Source organism: Perca fluviatilis, chromosome 20 (assembly GCF_010015445.1).
Source record: "Perca fluviatilis chromosome 20, GENO_Pfluv_1.0, whole genome shotgun sequence".
NCBI classification, from domain to species: domain Eukaryota; kingdom Metazoa; phylum Chordata; class Actinopteri; order Perciformes; family Percidae; genus Perca; species Perca fluviatilis.
The window spans coordinates 30,723,940-30,741,674 of NC_053131.1; the positions used below are offsets into that span (position 1 = coordinate 30,723,940).

Here is a 17,735-nt window from a genome sequence, read left to right on the forward strand (position 1 = left end):
AGAGCTGAAGAGAGCAGGCAAGTGTTCATAAACTTCTGGTGTACTTACAAACTTTACAATCCATCGTTTTATGAGAGCATAACCTATTTGTACTACTTGTAGACGTTTGGTATCATTTCGGGCATTATTAGTGGGGTAACTTACAAGATACAAACGTGGGTCCATTAGCCCCTGCGCTAAGCTATTCAGCTGATAACGCTACTCTAGCTAACTCTCCCAATGTTAGACCCAGGTGAAAAAAGCTTCTGGGGGGGTGTTTGGCTCGAGGTCATGGTGCAAAGGACCCTAGGGTGAATTACTCCGAACCATCACTTTAAGCTAAAATATTCTTGCTACTTGACACATCAACAGTAAATATTTGGTTTGAGTGTCAGAATCAAAGAGAAATTGTTTCTTGTAATATATTTGGATGTCACATAGTCTTGATGTCCAGTCTGCTGCTTATACACACGATTGATACAAAAACCCACTATAATTAAACTGTAGGTTTGTCCTTTGAACCCTCCAGTTGTCCTCTGGTCAAAGTTTCTATATCAGAAATTTGGGTTTCTTTCAACCAAATTGTTGAAAAAAAATTAAGGACGGTGAAAAAAGTGACAAAAGTCGGAAAAAGCTTCAAGGACGTGGGGGGGGGGGAGAAACGTAAAAAATCCGCAGAAAAAATACTTATTTCACTATTGTGTTTTATATTTAAATTTCTATTTTGTAGTGATTTTATATATTACTATGTATTTTTTTTTCTGTTTGTCTGTGATTTAACTGTCATATTGATAGCTGCAAAACTGATTCATTGTTGAAAACAATGACAATAAACATCTATTCTACACATTGGAAAAAAGTGACAAAAGAATTGGGAAAAAAAGCTTCAAAAACGTCGGGAAAAGTGTCAAAAGATGACAAAACGATGACTTTTTTTATTTTTTCAGAAAAACCCAAAGTTGCAGGCCAACGGGAAGACAACACAAGGGCTAAAATACTCAATTGTTTGGCTGTGAAGAAAATTGAGCACAAGTAACCCAAAGACTGGTGTGGTGATACCTGAGACTTCCATCAATCCACTGGTCAAAAATGCGAGAGGCTTCGTCCAGAGCATCCTGGTCTCCCATCTGACAAGAGATGCTGAGCACAGTCTCCCTCAGTAACCTGCCAAATCACAGAAAAATGCAATTCTTGCAGAAAATCTCAAAATGTCAAAGGTTTCACAGCATGGGGTTTTTCTATGGTGTTCCTCAAGATCTCGGTGTGTTCGTGTGGTATTTTGGAGGGGGGGAGCAAAATCTTCAGTGGTCTAAATGGTTAAATGTTGCACCAAGTCTGTAGCTGTGTTTCCATCCACATGTTTTTATCCGAATTAAGTGAGTAAGATCGAATGAAATATGCCTTATGGAAACAGTAAAATTCGATAGAATTTCATGAACATCGACTCAAAGGAAATACGTTCGGTCTCATCGGATTTCTCTTGATCGATACAGCTTATGCGATAAATGCTGATGGAAACATTATTTGCCGAGTAAATTAGTTTTAATTCATTTCTGCCCAGTATTTCCGCTCTGTTTGCACACATGACAGGCATCAACAAAGACAGATGTAAGTGGACGAACGAGGAGACAAGATACTTTTTGAATTTAATTTACGAGCAAAATATAACCGCTATTTTAGATAGCAAAAATCTAAGAAATGCCATAATTTATCAGGAACTCGCGAATGAAATTACCAACAAAGGTTATGACAAGCCGTGGGACGTCCTCTGGCGTAAATGGAAGGCGCTCAAACAGCGATGCATGTCTCAAAAAAGAGTGGTCCCGCAGCGGTGCCGGAGGGAAAATAAAAGGCAAGTTCCACCTTTTTTAATGAACAGGATCAGAACTGCTTCCTTGGCTTCTAATATCAACAACATCAACAAAAACATCAACAACAACAACATCAACAACAACATCAACAACAACTTTTGTCTAGCAAAACTTTGTTCGCAAATGTTTGCTTGAATGTTGTGCGATTCAGTGCGTAAATGAATGGAAGCATCTTAAAATGTCTCAAATCAATTTGATATACCAATTTAATCGCAAAACAGCATGTGACGTCATTACGCACAGGTTTTTATTCGCTTTCAAGCTGTTGGATGGAAACACACTTTCACCAGCTTTATTCGCATGAGTTTTTTTTTTACCGAACTTCAGATAATTCCAAAAAAGAGACAAAGAAATGGGTCTATGTAAGTGACTACTGTACATTGTAGAGGAGATCAGGGAAGGACCTAAGGTGTTTTCTGTAACGCAGTATAAAACTCTAATGGACACTGTTCCTGCGGTACCTCTGCGTCTGTGTGCCGTTATCAGTCCATCCAAGTTGGGTGGTGATTACTTTTACGTGGTCACGAAACAGTCTCTAGAGAAAACAAGCAAACATGATTCTTAATTAACAATAAGGAACTAAACAGAACCTTTACTGACACACTTTATATCTTTAAAGGAACAAGAAGTGAGGTTTCTACTATACCATTAGACACTAATATGCAAAGTTTATTTTTTTTCTTTTACAGTTTGCAGTTAATGGATTTTTTTTTTTTTTTAAAGGGCAGCTATTATATAGCTTTTTCAGGATTATTCTTGCATTTTGGGTTTGTACCAGAACATGTTTACATGCTTTAATGTTAAAAAAAAAAGAACTTTATTTTTCTCATACTGCCCATGGCTGCTGCACCTGTATTCACCCTCTGTATGAGACACTCTGTAGGAGCGCCTGTCTCTTTAATCCCTCCTCCCGAAAAAGCCCAGTTTGCTCTGATTGGCCAGCGCGCTTCCTGGAATCTCCGGAGCCTCCGCTCTGTGTTTCACTAGTTGAAGCTGGAGCTACTGACACGGAGTATATAGCAGGGCTTTATACCGTGAAAAATCACCAATAAAGGCTTTTTTTAAATTATATATAGAACGTTTTAGCTCATAGGGATGTCTAAAATATATTAACCTCATTATTTGGCCACATTTAACATGAAAATCCAACATTATAACATTGTAGATATGACAGAAAACACGGAAAAGCATAATATGTGACCTTTAATAGTATGATGGCTCAACAGTTACTTGACTACAGCCAGAGAGCAGAGACAACTGTACATGTAAAACTATACTATGGTAAACAATGAAAAAAAAAATCCCTCCGACAAACTGACAGTTCATTTTAGCCAAGAAAATGTGACTGTGAGCAGGGTACAGGGCTCTGTAAGGGTTGTAAGGGTTAAGTTTAGCCGACACAAGGTGACTGTTTACGCTGATTAAGGTTAAGTTTAGACACCAAAGCGACTAGTCAAATGCTCACATTTGAAAACTGAGAATCCAGCCTGTGCCCTGTTTGGGATTTAATTCCTGTGGCAGTTTCTTTCACTTAACCCCAGGCAGATGCTATTGTACTGTATAACCGATTTTAAGCAAATGAGTGCGTCAATCAGAAGACTAAAAGCCTGTCCCACATGACACTGCATGTTGCACTCATCAGGTGTGATTTAATAAGAGGAAGATAAATTAGACATCACACTTGAAATACACAGCTAAGTAAGTAAGAGTTAAAATTAAAAAAATGCAAGTATAACTTGTGATCCATAAGTATTACTAATAACAATACAAACTATATATTTATATATATATAGCACCTTTTAAAAACAGCATCTAAGAAATTAAAAAATTGCAGCTTCTGACTGAAGCCTGGTTACCTTTAGTCTTGAGGTGATTGATTGATTGATTGATTGATTGATTGATTGACTTGATTTATGATTATTATTATGATTTAATTGTTTAAATGTAACATACATAGACAGCAAAAAAAGACATTTGGGTTGATTTTGCCTCTTGAAACTTTAGATCACAGATCAACTTCAAAGTTAATGAGTTTTTAATTTTCCAAATGTGATAGCTCAACACATAGAAGGATTAGTAGCTGCCCTACCTGAAATTTTGGGTAGAGCGCCTCATTGCCTGAGAGCATGTCCCGAACATACGCGATAGAGGAGGCCACGCGTTCCCAGACTATGTATTCAGTCTCATCTTTCAGGTACTTGGTAAGATTGAAGGCATTACCATAATCTATAACATCTGCCCTGAACAGTGAAATGAAACAGTAGTTGCAATATCTATATATATGATGTCATGAATGTTCATAAAGCGTGTTTTGGGGGTGGAATCCTACCTTGCGAGAGCGAAAACGTCATCAATGTAGCTCGTGCGATCAGCTGCATCAAACTCCTGTCGAAGAAATATAACGGAGTCAAACCAAAGATTAACACCGTGAGTTCTTTGACGAGTGTGGTGATAATAAACCTTTCCAAGAAATATTGGAACAATGACACATGAAAGGTCACTTACTGTTTTGCTTCAAAGAAGTTAGCATCAAAGGTGAAAAGCATCATATAAAATGTTTGTTCTATAACTTTCAATAATGTTTCTGGCAGTTTTAAAAAGTAAGATTGGGTTAGGTTAATAGTGCGACAGAGATTTCCACAATAAAATAATAAAATCTAGAAGTATGTAAAAAAAAAAATATATATATATATATAATTTTACAAGAATAAAACATGATTGTAATATTTAAAAAATAAAGTAGTAGTTTCAAGAGTTTTGAAATTGAACAAAATTGAAATTTCTAAATTGTAATATTATGAATCATGAGATAAGTCACAGTATAATACTGTTGCTTCAAGAAAAAACTTCCGCATGTTATTAGTAGTTTGGATGAAATAGATTACATATTTAGGCTATGTTTTAGCATTTTTTTTCGCCCAGTTTGATCCGGACAGAGACCACCTCTTTTCGTCGGACCAAATTCCGGCGGTTTGGTCCGGAAAGTGGCCCCCGGGGACTTTTCACACCTTTTTTTAAATTTTTGGTTCGGATCAAACTGAAAAGTCCATAAGTCCAGACCAAACAAGGTAGGTGTGAAAGCCCCCTAACAGTGCGATCAACCAAAGTTCACTATGTAAACACCTTCAAGCAGACTTGAATCCAATGTGAGGATGAGGCTGACCAACGTCAGCAGTTAAACATACCGAGCTAGAAATAGTCTGCAGCGAAAACAAAATAACTAAACTTGAGAATGTGTGTGTGTGTTTGCAGGTCTCTGAGGACAGCTTTACCGAGTGGTTGTTTTGAAGCTGTTGACTGATGGCGTTCCACATGTGCTCGTCATGGTTGACTCTGTAGAATCCGATGTGATCGTTGTTAACCTTCAGCAGCCCGTCCACTGACACCGAGTAGTTACTGATGACAAGCTCTGAAAACCAACAGTCATCAAGAAGGTATTAAGGCCTTTTCACACGGGGAGCAACACTTCGCCTGCGTGGTCGCGTGGATCCGCCGGGTACTACTACGCTCCTCATGTGAAGGACAACGCTTCAATGCGTTGTAACCATGGGGATTCTGTTCACTACTGTATCCCTGTCGTACAACTGAATGAGATTAGCTGACTGTGGTATCATATATCCCCAATCACAGGTCGATTTATAACATAAGTGGCAACCCTAGTCTTTACTAACCACGGACGGTTATTGTTGATAGCTAAAGTTAGCTAAATTAGCCTAGTCGGAATTACGGATGTTACCCGATAAATCCAGTCTTGTGCCGATTGCTCTGACAAGCCAAAGTCCCGCTGTCTATGTCCTGTTTAGAACTCACAAATTATATTTTAGTGAACTCACAAACCGCAAGAATCAGTCACTTGTTCATTGATTTGCATGGCGTGTCGCTCGCGTAGGGACAAGTTCAACACAATTCAACTCTTGCAACGGGCGGGCGTGTGCGTTTGACGAGCACGAATGCGACAGTTTCACGGGATTGCGGCCGCTTGTCGTCGCCTGTCAAACTGCCCGCGCCTCCCTACCTACCCGCTGGCTTGCTTCTCATTGAAAATGAATTACGAGGCTCGACAATCGCTTCCCGTGTAAAAAGCCTGGTCAATTTCTGCTAAAAAATAGAAACCCTCAGAGTTTATTTACTAAGAAAATGAGTACATATTTTTTTTTATTGCAATTTTATTTCTTTCCTAGATCTATTAGGTGTCATATATCAAATGTCATCTATTTATTTTACACAGAGTTCCCGTGGGGTCTTTAAAAGTCAAAAAAAGCCTAAAATTTGAAATTCACAATGTTAGGCCTTTAAAAAGTCTTAAATTCGCGGAAGTATTGTGTTCAAAGTCTTAAATAACTTTCAACATGTCTTAATTTTCCTACGTCAATGCAGTGATCTTTAGAATGCTATTTTTTTTATTCTGTGGTGTTGTAGTTCTTTCTGTCACTAGTCCAAATATAATTTGCTGTATTACGACTACAAATGACACCAACATGCAACTTATTATGCAGCCAATCTAGACACCAGTCCTATAATAATTTTGAGGAAATCAGGGAATTGTTTCAGACAATGTTTCCAGACTCTGAAATTTTTGTTATTTTGTGATTATAGGTTATATATTATAGGTAGGTTCATAATGGTCTAAAAAAGGTCTCAAAAAGTATTAAAATTGACTTGGTGAAACCTGTAGAAACCCTGTTTACAATTGTATTTGTCGTGATGTGCTGAACAAACTAAAAGTTTCAATGTGAGTTGAGAGCGTTAGGTCTTATTTTTTTATGAAAGAACTAAATGCCAATTAAACATATGTTAAAAATAGGTCATGGATTTTTTTCATCCTAGTGAGAAGCTGGCTTAAAGGCAAAGTGCTGATTTAAATGTTTTTGATTATTTTCAATGTTTTGAAGATGATTACACAATTAAGAAATACTTAAGCTGAGCATACTATACCTGTGTCACGCTTGTTAAATATTGTCAACATATTTTTATTGCTTTTCACAGAGTGCCATTCGACTGGAATGGTCCACTTGTACCTGAAACAAAAACACATTCATTGTGATTAATGCACTGACATACACAACCTACACATATACAATCTTTTTAGGCCATCTTAAAAATTACAATTGCATTTGATTCATTAAAGCTGCCCTCATCATCACTCCCTTTGGCTCTGGTTTGGTCTCCACCAACTCTTGAGGAAAGATCTGTCTTTTCAGCTACTAAATGTTCACCAGCTAGTCTCTAATTGTGTCTGTCTGCTGTTTGCTGCTGAGCAGGAAGTGTAGTGGCTTTATCGCAGATTAAAGTAACGTTAGGGGCTTAAAAATCCAGTTCAGACCAGTAGACCAGAAGTTTCGCAACAAGACGAAACTGTTTAACCCTTGCGTTGTCTTCCCGTCGACCATACAACTTTTTGTTTTTGTGGGTAAAATATTTTTTTAACTTTGATTTTTTTATTTACATTTTTAACTTTTGTCACTTTTCCCGACGTTTTTGTCACTTTTCAAATTTTTTTCTCCGTTATTTTTTCAAATGCTATAAATCTGAATTAAACACCCAAATTCAATGAAAGTAAAGAACTGATCATTTATTTAACTTCTGTATGGAACCAGCCATGTAATTTCTTTTTTTTACAATGTGGTTGAAAGAAACCCAAATTTATGATGTAGAAACCTTTTGAAAATGGGTCAAATTTGACCCGAAGACAACAAGAGGGTTAAGAACGTTCTGAACCGGCCCGTCACAGCTCGAACCAAGCAGATGGCGTCTCAGCTGTTCGAGTCTCTAGAGGCTGGTTTTAGAATGTAAGAGACGTCAGCTGTTTCAACAGCCAATAAAGAAGTCAGCTGGTCAAGTCAGCTTCAAACTATAGAAATAAAATGGTCCATAATCCATTTTATTTCTATGTTACAAATTGTCAACTGGTCGAAATGGCAGAGTTTTGGGTTCACAAGCACCCACGAGTACCTACGAGCATGGCATGGGGTCGAGCGAGCTAGAGAGTGACTGAACAAAGCAGTGAATCTGAGACATAACACGTTGTTTTTGCCAATTCATCACTAGAAATGCAACTGTAGCAAGTATCGCACTATCACTATCCTCATTCAAATTTTAAGACACAACAAATGACCTATCCAGCTATAAAAAGCCTGAAAAGTCGGTTGTTAGTAGAAAGAGTCGTTGCTATGGAGATAATGACACTCATCTCGTCTCACCGCATTGGTGTGAACTGGCAGGTTTTAGAACGCTGCAGACCGGCGCGTTGCAAGTAGCAGCAAGTTTTAACTCCTCATCTTTGGTCTGAACTGGACTTAAAGCAGAACCCAGATGTAGCTACAGATTGTTAGAAGACCAGATTGTGTCATTTTATCATCTCATTCATCTAAATTCCAACATGGAAACTCCATTACCTCTTAAAACTAAATTATGATATTGTAGTACCTCACTCAGATGGTTCTAAAACAGTATTTAGTTTTTAGGCCTGAAATCCTGAATAAACAATCTAATTATAATATTTTATAATAAAATATAAAATTAAACTTAAATGTCTTAATAACTCTATAGTGTGGCTTTTAACTAGTCATGTCCAAATGAAGCCTCAAAGCTTCATTAATCATATTATTTATTTGCTGAGCCCACTAGATGGCGGACTTGGTTTAAACAAAAAGGCTCAAGGAATGTAAATTCAGTGTGCTTTCAACCCTTTGTTGAACAGAGAGCGCCATCTAGTGGGCTCAGATAATAAAAGAAATGGTTCATGAAGTTTTATTTGGCCATCATTTCTTTCAACGTGAAAGACAACAAAGCAAACATCAGAAAGGAAGCACCATCCTGAAATAGTAAATCAGATGAAAAGTTGTTAATTGGAAATAACCTAATGATTAGGTCATAATAGAAATACAGCTGAAGCTGACGAAGTATCTGGCAGCCTTTGGACTTTTTGTATTGTTTGATGGGTAAAGATGCCAAAATGGGACACTGTCATTCTAATCCTAATTAGACAGCTCTCAGGCATTTTCATCTTGTTGGTTTCACTGACCCAAGAGGCGAAGGAGGCTGGCTGGGATTAGCTTTAGGATCCAGGAGGAATCGTTTTTGGCTCAGTTTGGCATTCATGTCTGAGAAAGACAGGTCCAGCACAGGATAACCCATTTGTTTGGTCCATGTATCCATTACGTCCGCAACTGGCAACCCACTCACCTGGGCACAGAGAGAAGAAATTAGATACTGTTCAGACAAATTCACAAAACTTAAAGCAATATTCCACCATTTTGGGAAACAAGCCCATTTGTTTTATTTCTGAGAGTGAGATGTTAAGATCAATATCAATCTCTCTCTGTGAGTTAATTAGACAGCTGGAGTCAGGATGTGGTTAGCCTAGCTTAGCATACAGCCTGGAGGCAGGGAAACAACTAGCCTGGTTCTGTTTAATGTTTCAAAATCTTATATATTAAAAATGAACACACTTTATGACATGTGGGTTTATTCTGTACACAAACACTACTAGACTCACTAGAGCCTGGTTCTGCTCGAGGTTTCTGCCTGTTTAAAGGAAGATTTTCCTCGTCACTGTTGCACCAAATGCTTGTTCTTGGGGAGAATTGTTGGGTTTTTGTAAATTAAAAAGTGTGGTCTACACCTAATTTATCTGTAAGTTGTTCTGATATACCTTCTGTTATGATTTGACACTAAAATAAATTGAATTGAACTATATGGCGCTCTTGGTTTAAAGCTTCATGAAGTTTAATTTGGCCGTCACTACTTCTCACCTCACTTTCATAAAGAAAGCAAATAAGCATTTCTTCCCAAAATATGGAATATTTTCTTTAATAATTGGGTATTAATCTGTCCTTGTACAGTTTTTAAGGTTTACAACTGATAAAGTTCAAAAATACTTCGGCGAGAGATGCCCAGAAGTTGGCGGTTTTGGCGTTCTTGAAGTAGTAGTCTTTCAAATATTTCTGGTGAAAGAAGACAAAAGAAGAAACAAACAGGCTTTCACCAATCAGCTGCTGAACCACTTGAAAGTTGTATGATCATCCATTGTTAAATTTCGGTCATGAAGCTGCAACAGTGTGACTTACTCGACAGCCGTCTCTGAACTTGTCTTTACCCATCCAACCCTCCAACATCCGGAGAATGGACGCTCCCTGGATGAAATGGAATCATTGTTGTTACAAATAGTATTTTGTTGCTTGGTATGCGTGTATCTTGTTGGTAATGTAACTGATTTGAGGTTTTCCAGCAGTCGTACCTTGCTGTATGAGATGCCATCAAACACAGAGGTGATCTCTGCCGGGGTCGACACGCTCACAATGATCGGGTGAGAGGAGAGGAGGGCGTCATCCACCATGACAGGAAGCACATCACTGATGATCATGATGTCTCGCTGTATACCACAGGAGGACACAGGGCAAGTTTCAGGGTACTGAAGTCCTCAAAGTCACTGGTCACTACTGTCAGTGGGATAATTGGTTGTGCCTTTTTTAAAGGAGAACTCACCATGCCCCAGCTAGGTTCAGCTTTCTCCACACCGATGTACTCAAAGAAACTGGCAAAGCCTTCGTTAAGCCAGAGGTCATCCCACCAATCCATAGTCACAATGTTCCCAAACCACTGGAAGAAGACCATTCACATGAATTTCCAAACAAAGGAAATTTAAAGGGACAAATTAACCTGCTAGGGGATTACTGGGTGTTAAAATTAGCCATGGGCCCCATTTTTACGACTGCCTGCAGAGAGAATCAGGTAGTTATGAGAGACAGATATTATATTTCGTATTCCCCTGTTTTACAAACAATTTTTTATCATTTTTGTAAGAAGCCTCCCTGTTTTCTGATCTGCTCATGTTTTAACTAGCTGTTTGCTAGTTTTCACAAAATGCATTATTTACTCCGTGTGGATATAGAAATGTACAACTGAAATAAAAATGACTTATGAAACAAAAATTACAATAATACAACTTTTTCTAAATACTCCTCACCAAATAATGTAACTGGAAAACTGGAAAAACATCATATAGCCAAAAGAGACTGTCCTCCCCATGAAAAACGCTCCCATAGGTCGATTATTCAAGCATCATCCCAGGAGACTGGGGGTCTTGTCTTGTCTTGTTTAAAAATAACTTTACGGAACTAACGGAGCTACCTCACATTCTGCGCCATCACGTGCCTAACCGGAAGTTGAAATGGTATTTGTGCTCGAAAAGAGAAAGTGCTGAATTGAAATAATTTCAATAACACAAAACAGACATGAATAGACTTTGAGCCTATGAGGCCTCTGATTGTCAACAGGTGCCCACTTTGGCACCCCACCATGACTTTTGTGTATACAGTATTTAACTGTAAAGGTTTACTCTCACAGTACATGTGAGGGAGCCTCATAAAAGCAGAAGACTGTTGTACATCATCATATTCTGACAACTAAACCACTGCTGATCCCTCAGGTGACTTTGAAGAATTCATAAAACTTTATTGACAGCCTCAAGGCCTCTTATCTCCCATCATAGTAAAGCAGCTGATGTCTCGGAAAGATGTGCATCATAAAAAGCTTGAACAATAGCACATGAAGGGTGTTAAACATTTACAATTCTGAACTTTGAACTCTCTTTTATTTCCATTTTAAATGATGGATCTTTCCATCCGTGTGGGAAATGGAGATAAAAGATTTTCCACCACTCAGTCGTCACACATTGGTCTAAGTGAGCTTCATTACCTCTGTATGAGGTTAAAGGTAACTTGGATTATATATACTTTTATTTATATATTATAAAAAACAAAACGTTTATCGTACGATATCATACGAACCTGTTCATGAGAATGCGTTGTCCTATAATAGGCCTATGCAACACAACCAAGCGGATAAAAAGGAACCTGTATGTGATGTATAGTCTTGCATACTCCTTCAAAGTTCTGACTGAACAAAATAAAATAATAACAAAGCAGAGAAGGTAATAAGGAACTAGATAGTGGTACCTGGTGAACCAGCTCGTGGGCGATAACACTGGCCACTCGCTGCTTGTTGAAGGACGAGGACTGGTTCTCATCATACAGCAGGTTGGTTTCCCGGTAGGTGATGAGGCCCCAGTTCTCCATGGCACCAGTACCAAAGTCAGGGATGGCTATCTTATCTGGATCAAAACAGCACAGAGAAGTCACCGCTTCTATAATTGCAATAATTCTTGTGAATGGACGTTCTTTATCCCCAGATATTTCCTCATTTTATTAAATGATATTCAAAAACTGGATTTAGAAAACCACGTGGTATTTCGTCCAGCACCACTATTAAAACTAAATTCCCTCCCTCATCACAAAAAGACATCTTTCTCTCCTCTAATGTGTTTGTTGAGATACTTCTGGAAAAGAACCTGTGAGTGCTCACAAGACACTTTCCCACCATCAGTTATTTTTCATGATGTCCACTGTTGGAATATTTTATTAAGAGAGTGTGTGTGTATATGCTAGTTGCAAAAGAGCTGTGTGTTGTCAAATTGAGGAAGTGGTTAAAAGTACTCCGGGTGACCTCTTGATGCACAGAAGCTTAAGTCATAACTTTAGGCCTTATATAGCATAAAAGTGAATTGTTTAAAGGTTACGAGAACAAGAAGAGGAAGTTGCACCAGACAGAGGACCTAACCCTGTGAGTGTGTATGTATGTATGCACCCCATGGAGGAAAAGGTTAAAGGTTGAGGGATATTGCAGAACGAAGCTCACAACTTGACAGAAACTTTTCTAGCCCGAGCTCCGACTCCTTTGTCTGAATCTAGGGATACTTGGTGTCTTTTGTGAACCCACATATGTGATTACAACTTAACTGCTGGACTCAGTCAACTTTTCTTAACCTGAATCGTCTCAGAGTTGATCCTTGAGTTTTGGTATCCATAAGTCCTATCAACGAATACGCGGGAATTAGAGTAATTGGAGTCAGATATCTCGGCCTTCGGGCCTGTGTCTTTTTCGCCAAAATTCCTTGGAAGATTTATTCCATTGGATTTGGCAACGGCTAGTCTCGTCGTGGATATGGACTAGGTAATGGCTGCCTTAACTGCCATTTACTTTTAGTGAATTCAAGATTCTGTGTTTCTTACCTGAATCTCTTCAATTCTTAATTATAGCAGTGAGCATTATAAACCTTTCTGACAGTGAGCTGTCCCAACTGCATTGTGCTCTTACTTCTTACAGCTGCTCTATCTGTGAGTTTGAGTAAACTCAAAGATGTACTTGGCCCCCAGTGAAATAAACCTGTAGCCACCAGAGGGCCATAGCAGGGACCTTTTAGTCATTCTTATCTGAAAAACACTGGGACCCCAAAAACAAAGTATGTATCTAACTGTGAATTAAATGTAAGTACTTAAAATCTGACATGCTTAACCCTCTAGGGTCATACAGTCTTAACGTACCAAGTTTATCGATGGAGAATGACATGTTGAAATATTCCTCAAAGTAGTCAAAGATTATCTTGGTTGTGTTGGCTGCATACTCAGCAGTTCCTAACTGAGTTGGCTGGGCGTAGATTCTCAACTATAATGGAAGACAGAACACATGTGTAAAATAAATCTAATAGTATAGTATAAGTTAATTTAAAATCTTTTCAACAGTACTTGTTGTAAAGTGATAGCATTCATATTGATGCATAATGGTAAACTCACAGGAATTCCTCGGGCAGAAGTTCTTTCCACATGGCTAAACTGGTGCACAGCAAAACATACCAAATAGGTACTCATTGGAATGGACTTCTTAAAGGAGGTCTTCTTTTTATTGCCTTGCAGTTCTTCAGGGGCGCCCTGGAGAGGCAGAGGAAAAGGCTAATGGGTTAATGGGGATGTCACTCAGACTGTAGAGCTTGGCCCAAAAACAGAGGGACAAGATTGATTTCTCTGTTTTTAGTATTCAACGTGTTCACTTCCAAGCCTGGCTTCCCCTTTCTTTTTTGTTGTTTTTTCCCCTCCACCATGGGGAAGTTTGAGGAATGATGCTCCTTTCACCTACAGCAACCATTCTTCAGTCCAACAGGATTGCTTAACAGTTAGTAACTCTGTACGTACAAGAAATTCATAGCCAATAAGTATTAGTAGTTATTAGTGGAGCTGTGAATTTTGAGACTTAATGTTAAATTTAGTTGATGAACCAGATGGGTTTTTGTCTAGAATGAAACCCTTTGCTGATGAAGCCCAGTCAAAATGACTTGAATTTACACAATAAAAAGGCAATGCATGGCAGACTTTAAATTTTTTTAAGATTTAAAGATTTTTGGGGCATTTTAAGATAAGAAAAGGGAGAGAGAGGGGGAATGACAAGTTGGATTTGAACCTGCAGCTGCTGTAACAAGGACTGAGCCTTTGTATATGGGGCGCATGCTCTACCAGGCTAGCTAGCTGATTACCGCTAACTCCATTGGATACAGAATAGTGTCGAAGCCAGAAACCTGTAAAATAATAACTGTCCTAAATATACACACGATGGCTGCACACATACACTATAGAATTCTTAAAGTCTGAGGCTTGAGGCTGGAGTTGTTACAAGGGTTTTTGTTAAAAAAAAAAGTTTACTTTCAACTGAGTTAAGCTAACAGTTAGCCCCTGCTTTAACTCATTTTGGTGAGCATGCCTAATATAGGTGACCTTTATCTAATTTCTATGTATTAAAATGTTAATGTTTAGCATTGCTGACTTGAGTCCTACCTCAGAAGGCATGTTGGACAGAGCTCCATAGTTAGCATCATGAGTGATGGAGATTGTGTAGGTGGCCTTCTTGTTGGGTTCATCGAAGCAGGGAAATGACTTGCGAGCATCTGTTGGCTCATGATCAGTCGCAGCAATCTTTCTGGTGATCAAAAGAAGGACAGATTATTGCAATTTTGGAATTTTTAACCCCAAACATTGTTTAGATTAATACTCTACAAGTACAATACTTTCAGATGCAAGTTTGTCATCTCTGATGAGATCACCTCTGCATTTTGCATCAGAGGGAGGGTATGCTGTACATTCATTTCAAAACTCTGCACTAAAGTGATTTATTATTTTATTCAGGAATTCAACTGTCATGTAAACCCGAAAATAAAATTAAAATTAAAAAAAATTATGAACTCAAGTGTCATTATGAAACAAATAAAACAAATACAATGACTGCGCTTTAACATCAGCAACATCCAATCCAATCACTCCTTCTCGTGGCTGCATGCACTTAACATGAATTTCAAAACTCCGCACCAAGCCACCAAAATTATTTTTATTCAGAAACTCAACTGTCTGTCATGTAAACCCAAAAATACAAATAAAATTAAAAAAAATTATGAACTCAAGTGTCCTTATGAAACAAACAAAACAAACACAATGACAACTCGACTGCAGCAGCCGGGAGAGCATCCCAGCTGCTTTAGATATCAACGGTAGAAACGGTTGGGTCACGTCATGTCTGAGAGTAGGCTACTGAACACAGGTTTAGATTTCTGTGTGGCTGGAGGGACATGTAGGCCTAGTTAAACTCTCCCGGTTACTACTCGAGAGTCTGCTCTTGAGAATTTGCTCTAATTTTCGGGACAGTTATGGCAGGATTCAGGATTCGGGACAACTGCTTGGATTTCGGGACGTCTGGTCACCCTAGTAGCTTCTTAGTCTTATACTTCAACAGTTTTACGACAAACTTCTTGACTTGGAAAATAATCTTTTAAATTGACTGACATAATTTGTTTATTTGATGATTAAACCAGGGTTTACTGTTTAGGAAGGACTTTTACCAAATTCTAAAATTTTAAGCGATACTGAATTTATGTCAGCTAAGTTTTCATGGTGGTAAAAAGTTTTTTTTTTTTTTTTTTTTTTTTTTTTTTTTTTTTTTTTTTTTTTTTTTTTTTTTTTTTTTTTTTTTTTTTTTTTTTTTTTTTTTTTTTTTTTTTTTTTTTTTTTTTTTTTTTTTTTTTTTTTTTTTTTTTTTTTTTTTTTTTTTTTTTTTTTTTTTTTTTTTTTTAAAAAAAAAATTTTTTTTTTTTTTTTTTTTTTTTTTTTTTTTTTTTTTAAAGGTATCCAAAGGTCCATAATGCAGCATAATTCATATACCTGCGGTCCTTCTACATGCTCAGTATGTTTGAGGTAGCGTATTTAGCCAATGAAACAATGGCTGTTTGGAACATACTGAGCATACAGTACAGGACTGAAGTAGATTGTGTCTCTGGAGAGGTTTGAAACGTTTCTGTAGACGGATCATTTATTTCTGCAGTGTAAACAATGTGTCACCATTGGAATCCATTGTAACTGATATGAATCCAAGCTGAGCCCAGCTGCTCTCCATTCAACCGTCGCATCCAAAGAGTTGTTGTTTCTCAAAAGAGATTCTGGACGGAGTATCACTTCAACCAAAATATAAGTTTGTACTAACTCCAAAAAATCTAGCCAAGTTGTAATTCAACAGGAGTAGCAATGTGTTGTTGTTTGATCAAATATTTATAGTCAGACAAAACAATCCCAACTAAAGGTCCACGTAAAAGCTTTTCCTGGAGCTTTCTACCATATCACACAGTCATCAGTAGATGGAGTTTGCTCATGGAGATGGATCATTTAGCTCAGTAGCTGTTATGATTTCATCCATAGCACATCTATAGCATCTCCATAGTCTCGCATTGCCAGGCCTATCTCCGCAGCGTTGCGGAGTAAGGTCTGGCTACACCACAGATACATTCTGGGATAGGAGAAAAAAAACACTCTGGGTTGTTTGCAATTCTTTAAGTCAGTCATAATTGTCTTGGGCGGTGCTAAGCTACGGACGCAGTGACAGTTGTTCTGCAAAAAAGTCTCTGAAGGGAACTTGTTTTGGTGAAACTTTTGCACCCCGCAAAAGAAAACGCCACATACAATATTAAATGAAGTTTACTGTTCACACAATACAGTAACGTGAGCTATTTATATTAGCTTGATACATGGTTAAACTTCATTAGCTCTTACCAGTGTATCGCTGTGTGTACTTCACAGCAATCCCACCAATCTGTCCCAAAATGTCCCCGTTAGAGAGTAAATGCTGTATCTTTGCAAATCTTTAAAATCATTCCCTGAAAGAACCAAGCAGGCCTGCCTTGTTGCACTAGCCAAAATTTCTTCAAAACAGCGTGAAGCTTGCTAGCTCAAAGTCTGTTTTTTCCCGAAACGAACAGAGTTTGGGAACGGCAACACACAGAGAGCAGAAGGTGAGGGACATCCGGCTTGTTAGCCATGCGCCAGATGTCAGGCAATTATCCTGAAAATGTAATTCCGTTGATCCAGACTAGCATGTCCATGACACCTGAGAAGATTCCATCCAGTGAAGAAGGCTTTGTGATACAGTTAAAGCTCCAGAAATGCCACTAAGTGGACCTTGAGATGGGATTGATTTGTCAAACTATTATTTCCAAGATTAAGAATGAACCTTCAAGCTTGGAATAAAAGTAAGGTTATGAAAAATTGCTGTCACTTGTTGTTTGATATGTTATTAAGATATACCTTAACTTTAATGGCCATTATAATTCTTTTTTAATATTTGACTGGGAGTTAATGATTGCTGTTACACAAAAAATCTTACATGGTTACCGGTGTTATATGTATTTGGTTTTAAAGTACAGCAAGAAAAAAAAATGCTGTGCTGTCATTTCCAAATAGAGACTGGAGTGTTACATCACAGATCACTGACAAACCTTTAGCCTGACTTGGCTTTTGATAAAAGTATATCTGAAGTTTGGTGAGGATTTGCTTAATCCTTACTTCAATCAATCAACTATACAGGAGAAATAGACCAAAGAAAGAGGGAAACCGAGGCAAGAGTGGGATTTGGCCCTTTGATATGGAAAACACCTCAGTCAACACAGTTACAGAAACTCTGCTGGTGTTTTCCATTCATTTGATGCACAGCAGACATCATCATTAACTGAAATCTGAT

The 17,735-nt window shown here is 38.0% G+C and overlaps 1 protein-coding gene across 1 annotated transcript in view; it reads right to left on the reverse strand.

The window, feature by feature from the left end:
- LOC120549389 (glutamyl aminopeptidase) overlaps positions 1–17,735 on the reverse strand; it is a 28,900-nt gene that overhangs the window by 9,137 nt on the left and 2,028 nt on the right. Inside the window, exons 2-16 of the mRNA XM_039786273.1 lie at positions 14,516–14,657; positions 13,484–13,618; positions 13,235–13,355; positions 11,810–11,964; positions 10,338–10,451; positions 10,090–10,224; positions 9,920–9,985; positions 9,731–9,796; positions 8,875–9,035; positions 6,786–6,868; positions 5,123–5,259; positions 4,180–4,235; positions 3,940–4,090; positions 2,312–2,385; positions 1,039–1,143 (exon numbers count right to left, since the gene is read on the reverse strand). Of these exons, the coding sequence (XP_039642207.1) occupies positions 1,039–1,143; positions 2,312–2,385; positions 3,940–4,090; positions 4,180–4,235; positions 5,123–5,259; positions 6,786–6,868; positions 8,875–9,035; positions 9,731–9,796; positions 9,920–9,985; positions 10,090–10,224; positions 10,338–10,451; positions 11,810–11,964; positions 13,235–13,355; positions 13,484–13,618; positions 14,516–14,657 (1,701 nt within the window). The remainder of the gene's footprint in view (positions 1–1,038; positions 1,144–2,311; positions 2,386–3,939; positions 4,091–4,179; positions 4,236–5,122; positions 5,260–6,785; positions 6,869–8,874; positions 9,036–9,730; positions 9,797–9,919; positions 9,986–10,089; positions 10,225–10,337; positions 10,452–11,809; positions 11,965–13,234; positions 13,356–13,483; positions 13,619–14,515; positions 14,658–17,735) is intronic.